At 44.8% G+C, this 7,787-nt stretch overlaps 1 protein-coding gene across 1 annotated transcript; it reads left to right on the plus strand.

Moving 5' to 3' along the window:
- The first annotated feature begins 3,679 nt into the window (after positions 1–3,679).
- lingo4b (leucine rich repeat and Ig domain containing 4b) lies at positions 3,680–7,089 on the plus strand. Its single transcript, XM_029504994.1, has 3 exons — positions 3,680–3,730; positions 5,056–5,171; positions 5,269–7,089. The coding sequence occupies exon 3, from the start codon at positions 5,281–5,283 to the stop codon at positions 7,087–7,089; it is 1,809 nt and encodes a 602-aa protein (XP_029360854.1). The 5' UTR covers positions 3,680–3,730; positions 5,056–5,171; positions 5,269–5,280.
- The last annotated feature ends 698 nt before the right edge of the window (positions 7,090–7,787 follow it).

The raw sequence follows: 7,787 nt of genomic DNA on the forward strand, positions 1-7,787 counted from the left end.
CATTTGTCACAGGCAGCCTGCACTTCTTTATCTCCACTCCGCATGCCAATTTGGGATATGCACCCAGGCAAGCACACCCTGATATTAGTATTCATAGGTCTGCACTTCACTGCTGGAAAATAATGATCACATTAGAAACAGCCTCCTTGACCTCCGCAAACTTTGTTGAGTTAAAGGATTATGTAATGTAGATATAATTTAGGTGGAGATTACATGTTGGATTCTATAATTAAAAACTCTACTCTCTACTGAGATTTTACATTTTAGGATGGTTTGATCCGTCAGCCCATCGTGACGTCACCAACAGCGTTTGTTCTGAAGCCTCTGGTTTGTAATTCAGCCGTCACCATCTCGGCCCCTTGAATCCAGAAGAAACCATCTTTGGAGGTGGAGGTGGAGCTGACCTGCTCCGTACTCTATCCGGCAGAAATGATCAGCTGGCTCCAGATGGGAAACATGGGTGAAGCTAACAGACAGTTAGCAGTTAGCTGCTGTCGGATTGTTTACGTTCTCTGATAACGGACAGAGTCTCAACTGAGAATGAACTGAAACATGACGACTCAGCAGGACTGAGTGGCTTTTAGCCTTCAGATCAGCGGACAGAGAGCTGATTGGCCGGACTCTTTACTGCTTGGCTTCTGCAGTCAGGTGTGCCCAGCTGTGATGTTTGGTTTGTCATTATGCCTGCTTGGGGGAAAAAAAAAAAAAATCTAAAACAATGATGGTTTTTGTCCTTTTTGTGGTTTTGCAGCAAACAAGCAACACAATCTGTAGACTGGGGTTTGTCTTCTGCGACACATTTTATCTTCACCATAAAGAAAGCAGCTTCTCTGATTTGAATATTGCACTTGGCCGTCGCTGTTTTTACCAACTCACTGCTCCTGCTCATGCTTCTGTTGCTGCGTCGTCTTGGAAGGGGAAAAGTTTTACATCATGTTTATTCAACATACGTGCGGCTTCTGACATGAACTTGTTTGCAAGTCCTTCCTCGACAAACCCAAAGGGGGATAACTGGGGGGGGGGGTTGTTTTTCAGCGATGCAGCCGACAGCTGTTCTGCCAGCAAACCTTTTAATATTTCTTGCTTGCATGCAGGAGGTCTCAGGGGCAGTCACACTGCAGCAGGTGCCAGAAGGCCTGAAAAAAATAAAAAATAATAACAATAAAAATAAAAAACAGAACTAAAATAGGAGAAGCAGCACACACCAACTCCACCACCAGCACACACGCACGCAGTCAGAAAAGACGTGCTCACGCTCTGTGATTCCTGTGCTGTTGTTCTGTTCCAGCCGCTTTAATTGGGGATTTGAGCCGGCCTCTTGTCTTTCTCACGATGACAGGCTAAAAATAGCTCTTTGACAAGTGTCAGAAAACCCAGCCAGGCTCCAACTGTGCTCACTCCGTCAGATGAGCTGCTTCATGCAGGGATTCGAGCTCAGGACATCCAAACTGCAAAAATAAAATAAACGGCTGAGGTTGAGGTTTTCATGCACCTGTTGCAAAGGAAGTTGTTGTTTGCCTGAAGTCATCGTCTCAATAATTACACGCCGCCTGTCACGGCAGCTCCCTGAAAAACAGCCAGAAACTCAGATTAGGTGCAATTTAAAAAGAGAGAGAGCTCCTAATGAAGCTGTGGTTTAGGTGAGGAGAAGAGTTAAAACTAACTGAGCATCATTCTTTTTTTTCCCTGGCTGTTTTACAGCGATATAATGATCCCGGTTTCCGCTTGCTGTAGCACTTTGTTGGCCGTTTGGTGAATGAGCCGCACAATGAAAGCGTTTCATCCGAGCCTCATCAAACAAACACCACGTGTTTATCTACTCCTTATCGTTTGAGGAATATGAGCTATCAGGAAAGTATTCCTTTTAACAGCGGGTGGAAACCGTCCACAGATTGATGTGAGGAGATGAGCGTAGTTAGAGAAGTTAAATTAATTCAAAGAATTAAGCGACGGTAGGAATTCACCCAAAAGCTCTGCCTGCGACGCTGCCAGAGGATTGTCTGAAGGGAGGTCACGTCCATCTGGCTTTGATATTGTTTGCATTTTTGGCATCCTGAAGCGTTTATTAGGTAAGACTTGGCAGCTGCTTGGCTTTTGACTTTGTGGTTTTGCAGAAAAGCTTTTGCAGGCACATCAAAAGACAACTTCACCTCTGCAGTGTCTCTGACTCAGTAAGCAAGAAACAAGCAGGTGATGAGACTGTGACGAAACGACGATATTCAACCGGATTAAGCAGAAAAATAATCACTTCTCAGAAATTACATGTTAATAAATCCATATCTTTCAATGTGTTAATATATTCACTCCGATTTACAAGTTTAACAATCATGAGGATTTATAAAATATAGATCCATTTATAGAGAATTGATTTTTGATCAATATTTACAGATGTCAACTGTCTCAGTCATTCACATGAGCTCATTGCTACATTTAGCTTATAAATAATCAAATAAATAGAATTTCATGTTAAATGTTGCATCTCTTTCAGTTTTACTGAATTTTATTGGACATTCAAAACGATTCTTCCTAATGGATGTTTATATTTTGCCCTTTTCTCAGTGAAATAGTACACAAGACTGTTTTCATTCTTCAGATCTCTTAATTTCTATGGCTTTATTGATTTTCAGAATAATTTACATACAATGAGACATAAGGTACTTTGGCTGGCTGCCTTCAGAGGAAAAGTCCTCAATAAAAGAAGGTTAATATTATCATATCATACACATTACATCACCTCTATATGGTTTTTGTGGCCATTTTAATACTTCACTGTGACAGTTAGGGAGATACTGAGAGTTGGCTATTTCTATTATGTCGGATTCCTAAACACATCACGGTCATAAACACAGACAGCTTTTCTCTTGACATGAACTAGTTGTGTGTCAGAACATCTCAGCTCTCTCAAGTGATTGTTATTGTTGAAGCAGCTTCATTAATAGAAAGGACGACTGTGTGTGCGTGATAGAAAATACTTGTAGCATAATTAACATGGAAACGCGACACTCCAGTGAGTGGAGCGAGAAATACGTGGCTAAATTACAAACGCACTGATTCCCTTCACCTTCTAACTCTGACGGACAGGGTCTGCCCTGGACATGACACCCTCGGGGTGGGGGGGTTGTGACCTTTGGCTGGACCGCAGCTTCATGAGTCGTAATCCTTGATCCCTGATTGGTTGGAAAAGGCTCAGTGACTGACAGTCCTGAGATATCACACACCTGCCGGTCTCTGTCTCTCTCACTTTGGCTTGAGGGTGGTGGGGGGGCTGAAAGCAGATCTTGGATAACATTTTGTCGGTGATAATCGACCTTTCAATTCAAATAAAAAGAGATAAAACCCTCATGGGCTGGGGAAAACTCAGACTGGAGCCATAATCTGAATACATAATCAAGCCACCAGCTTCTTCTCATGCAAAGCAACTAAAAAGGACAAAGAAATCAAAGTAAAATGTAAAAAATGTCTCCCTGTCTGTTTGTAACTTGCTGTAAAAGCTCTACATTTGATCACCAGTTCAGACACTCCGGCGTGCCTGGACTGGTGATGAATCCTGGTCCGACGTGGTTTTCAGGGAGTCTGAGTGGACAAGTGTTGAGTTGTGTTGTGAGTCAGCGCTTCCAGGCAGCCAGTATAAGAGCTGTAGTTACACGAGGAGCGGGGATGAGACAAACACTGTGCAGCTCTGGGACTGTCGACAACAGCGAGGGAGAGCGAGGAGCTGCAGCTGCTGCGGGTCGGTGTCCTTCTGTGTGTTCCTTACATATCCGATTGTTTCGGGGAGGAAACTTTACTGGAAAGTGCTCTTTCCATGTCAGGCTGTCGGACGCTGTCTGTGATTTTTTTCAGCACGTGTTGGATCAGCTTTCAGTTGTGGTTGTTAAAGATGTAATAAATCATTTACATCTCGTACCTTCTCAGCACATGTTTATTTAACTGGCGGGACCAGACACTGGCTGCATGAAGGGAATACAGATTCCACTGTGCCTTTTTTGCATTTCAAAATATTTTTGTTGGTTTGGTTTTGAGCACTGACTGACTTGTGTGCTTCTGTTTTCATTTTTTGAATTTGGTATTTTTCTGATCAAAATCATTTATTGTTATTTGACTCTAGGACATATCCGGAAGATTGATAATTCAGCATGTGTTTTAAGAACAGGCTGGACATCTTTTCAGATGAGTCATTTTCTAACTCTTAGCAGTGATTCAGAATCAGCTCTCCTTTCATTTTAGTAAATAGAGCCAAGTATTCATCATTGTGTTAAATTCTGAGCATTAATTTCTCACATCAGCTCTTAAGTGAAATGCCATAAATCAAAATTTATGGGACTTTATATGAATTTAACCTTACAGAGCTGTTTTTTCAGAGCTCTATTCTGAAATAACCAAATGTGATGGATTGAAAATATCAAATTGTCTTCCAGTACTTTAAAAACACTTCTGTTCACATCTGTTCTCTAGCTGTTGAACTATATTTCTTATTTGGTATTTCAGAGGATCTATAGCAGTCTAGCTCTCATCTGTCCCGTCATATGAGGTTGGATAGTGCAGATCCTTTCACGTACATTAAGTGCCGTTAATGGGACTTTTGTACTCTTTGAGAGCGGGAGGATAAAAACTGAGATCTATTCTTTGATAATCAGTTAAGTACGGATTTCGTTGTCTGCAGACATGTAGGACGACATCTGCCTCACGCGGCGCACAATCTACCACCCAAAATATGCTCTTTTTGTCATGTTCTGTCAGAATTCAGAAAAAAAAACGGGGGGGGAAAAGGAGCGTCGAGATGAATGAGTCCCTCGTGTCAACTAGAAGGGACAAATATCAAATTCAAAAAGCAGGATAACTTCTTGGCTTCATTAAGGCTGCCACAAGATTAAGCGGTAACTGTGCCATCTTCAGTTTTCTCACCTCTGTTCTAATTGGGTTGGCTGAAAAAAAGGCTTGTGGAGGTGAAAGTACAATGAAAGACTGATGGCTCGTGTCCTCCCTAGCTGTCTCTTTGGATGCTTTCTCATGCTTGCGTGTTGAATTAAACTTGGCTCTCTCTCTTCTATCCAGGCCGGTCTAAAGGGCAGGTTACTGACAGAAGCACATCTCTACAGAGGACTTAACGCAAGTCTAATCCTAATTTGACTGCCACTGGTTATGAGAATCTGCACACCGAGACTGAAACAGTAGGTAGAAATAAATCCATCCATTAAAATGTATCTGACTTTTAAAAGACGTCCTGGAAAACACAGCATTTGTGTCTTTGTGTTTGTCTGATTTCAGGCAGGGGGTAAGATGTTCGTGGAGTCGGTCGTCCGATGGGGGGCGTGGAGCTTCCTGCTCCAGTTCGGACTGAGCGTTTCTGCAGGAGGCTGTCCTCCACGCTGCATGTGTCGACCAGAGGCAACAGAAGTCATCTGCTCTGGGAAACATCTGAATTCTGTGCCGGAGGGCTTCAATGATGCCAGACGTTTGGATTTATCCCACAATAAGATTAAGACGGTGGGGCGCCGCCAGTTCTCCGGCCTCCTGCAACTTCAAGAGTTGGACCTCAGTGATAATATAATCTCCATGATTGAGGTGGAGGCTTTCCAGGGCCTTCAGAACCTCAGGACGCTTCGGATTAAGAATAACCGACTCAAGATAATCCCAGTCGGGGTGTTTTCTGGCCTGTCCAGTCTGCGCTTTCTGGATTTGAGCCAGAATGAGATTCTAGTTTTCCTGGACTACACCTTCAAAGAAATGGTGAGCTTGCAAACGCTGGAGGCCGGAGAGAATGACTTGGTTTTTATCTCTCAGCGGGCTTTCTACGGTCTGCAGAGTCTGCAGGAGCTCAACTTGGATCGTAGCAATCTGACATCCATCCCCACCGAGGCGCTGTCCCAGCTCCAGAGCCTGGTGCGTCTTCGGCTGCTGCGTCTCAGCATTTCGACACTTTCCAACAACGCTTTCCGCCGGCTCCATCGCCTGCGCAGCCTCGTGATTGCAAACTGGCCAGCGCTGGACACCATGGCGAGCAACAGCCTTATTGGCCTCAATTTGACCTCGCTCGTCATCAGCAGTTGCAACTTGAGCACTGTTCCTTACTCAGCACTCCGTCACTTGGTTTACCTGCGCTTCTTGGACCTGTCCTACAACCCCATCACTGCTATCCAAGGTAATCTGTTAGGGGACCTCCTGAGACTCCAAGAGTTGCACCTAGCAGGAGGGAGCCTGCTACGAATAGAGCCAGGGGCCTTTCGGGGACTGGCCTACTTCCGTATCCTAAATGTGACATCTAATCAACTCACAACTTTGGAGGAGAGCGTCTTCCACTCTGTGGGGAACCTTCAGGTGCTGCGGTTGGACGGGAATCCCCTTGCATGTGACTGCCGCCTTCTGTGGGTGGTCCGCCGCAGATTGCGCTTGAACTTTGATGGACATCAACCCACCTGTTCCTCTCCAGATACAGTGCGACAACGTGACTTCAGGGACTTCTCAGAGAAAGAGCTCCCGAGGCTGTTCACCTGCCGCCCCGCTCGTATCATGGATCGCCGGCCCCAGGAGGCAAAAGTCGAGGAAGGCACCACAGTTCTCTTCTCCTGTAAAGCTGATGGGGATCCGGTCCCATCTATCACCTGGATCTCATCCCACAAGAACGTAGTCTCTCTGACGGGAAGGATCAGAGTTTTGCCCAATGGTACCCTAGAAGTGCGTTTTGCCCAAGTTCAGGACAGTGGCACGTACCAGTGCCTGGCGGGCAACGCTGCCGGCAACGACAGCCTGACTGTTGGCCTCTATGTGAGAGGCCTCCCCCGTAACCGAACCATCCCCACCTTCTCCGACGAAGGCTGGGTGGAGTCTTCGAGCCCCCAAGCTGCCAACTCCTCCGCTCAAATGGCCAAGCCGTACCCGTTTGATGCAAAGACCCTGATCATCGCCACCACCATGGGATTCCTGTCCTTCCTCAGCTCGGTGGCCATTTGCTTTGTCTTCATGTTCTTCTGGAGCCAGAGCAAAGGACAGATCAAACACACGGCAACAATTGACTTCGTTCCCCGGTCTTCCATGGGCGGCGGAGGGGACGGAGGTGACGGTGGCAAGTTCACCATGAAACTTATTTAAAGCCCAGGAAGAAGTGAAAGAAGGAGGGGTTTGTACTGACTGCAAGTTCTTCTAGAATATGGATTCCCTCCGCTGGGACTCTCAAAGACAGAGACCTCTATTAGAAGGCGTCTTCAGAAAGAAAATGAGAGCCGCTTTGTTGGGTTCGTTGTGCTCGTCTCTTTCTAATTTAGGAGCTGTAAATTACTTCTCAGCACCCACTTGCCTGTGTTATCTGACTAATGAATATCTCATGATCCTGGAATAGAAAGATGTTAACAAATTGCAGGCAGAGCTGTCTCGTCAGAGCTGGCCAGTTGCTTTCAACGACTTACCCATCACTTGTCTCATTTTTTATTTATTTAATTTATTTTTTTTTTCAAGTCGTATGTGTTTCTGAAACAGTTTGGAGATTTTGGGGGATCACACAAGGAGAATTCAATCGAACATTTCATCTATATTGTGCAAATGTGCTCAAACTTTCATGCATTCACTTGCCAATACAAGTCAAGTGATAAGTTGAACCTTTTGACCTTCGGGTTGCCATTTCTGCTCAGCGACAGCAGATCATGTCAAAGACTGCATTCAAAGACTTCAATGTGTCTACAAAGCTTTTGATACTTGCAATAAAAATATGGAATAGACTAGTTAAATAAATTTACATTCTCCAATTTAGTCCACAGATTTAATGACATTTTGGACTTGTTTGTGTACAGCTC

Source organism: Echeneis naucrates, chromosome 6, assembly GCF_900963305.1.
Source record: "Echeneis naucrates chromosome 6, fEcheNa1.1, whole genome shotgun sequence".
NCBI lineage: Eukaryota > Metazoa > Chordata > Actinopteri > Carangiformes > Echeneidae > Echeneis > Echeneis naucrates.

Coding starts and splice junctions, on each gene's coding strand:
- lingo4b (XM_029504994.1), top strand. CDS start 5,281: ATGTTCGTGGAGTCGGTCGTCCGATGGGGGGCGTGGAGCTTCCTGCTC.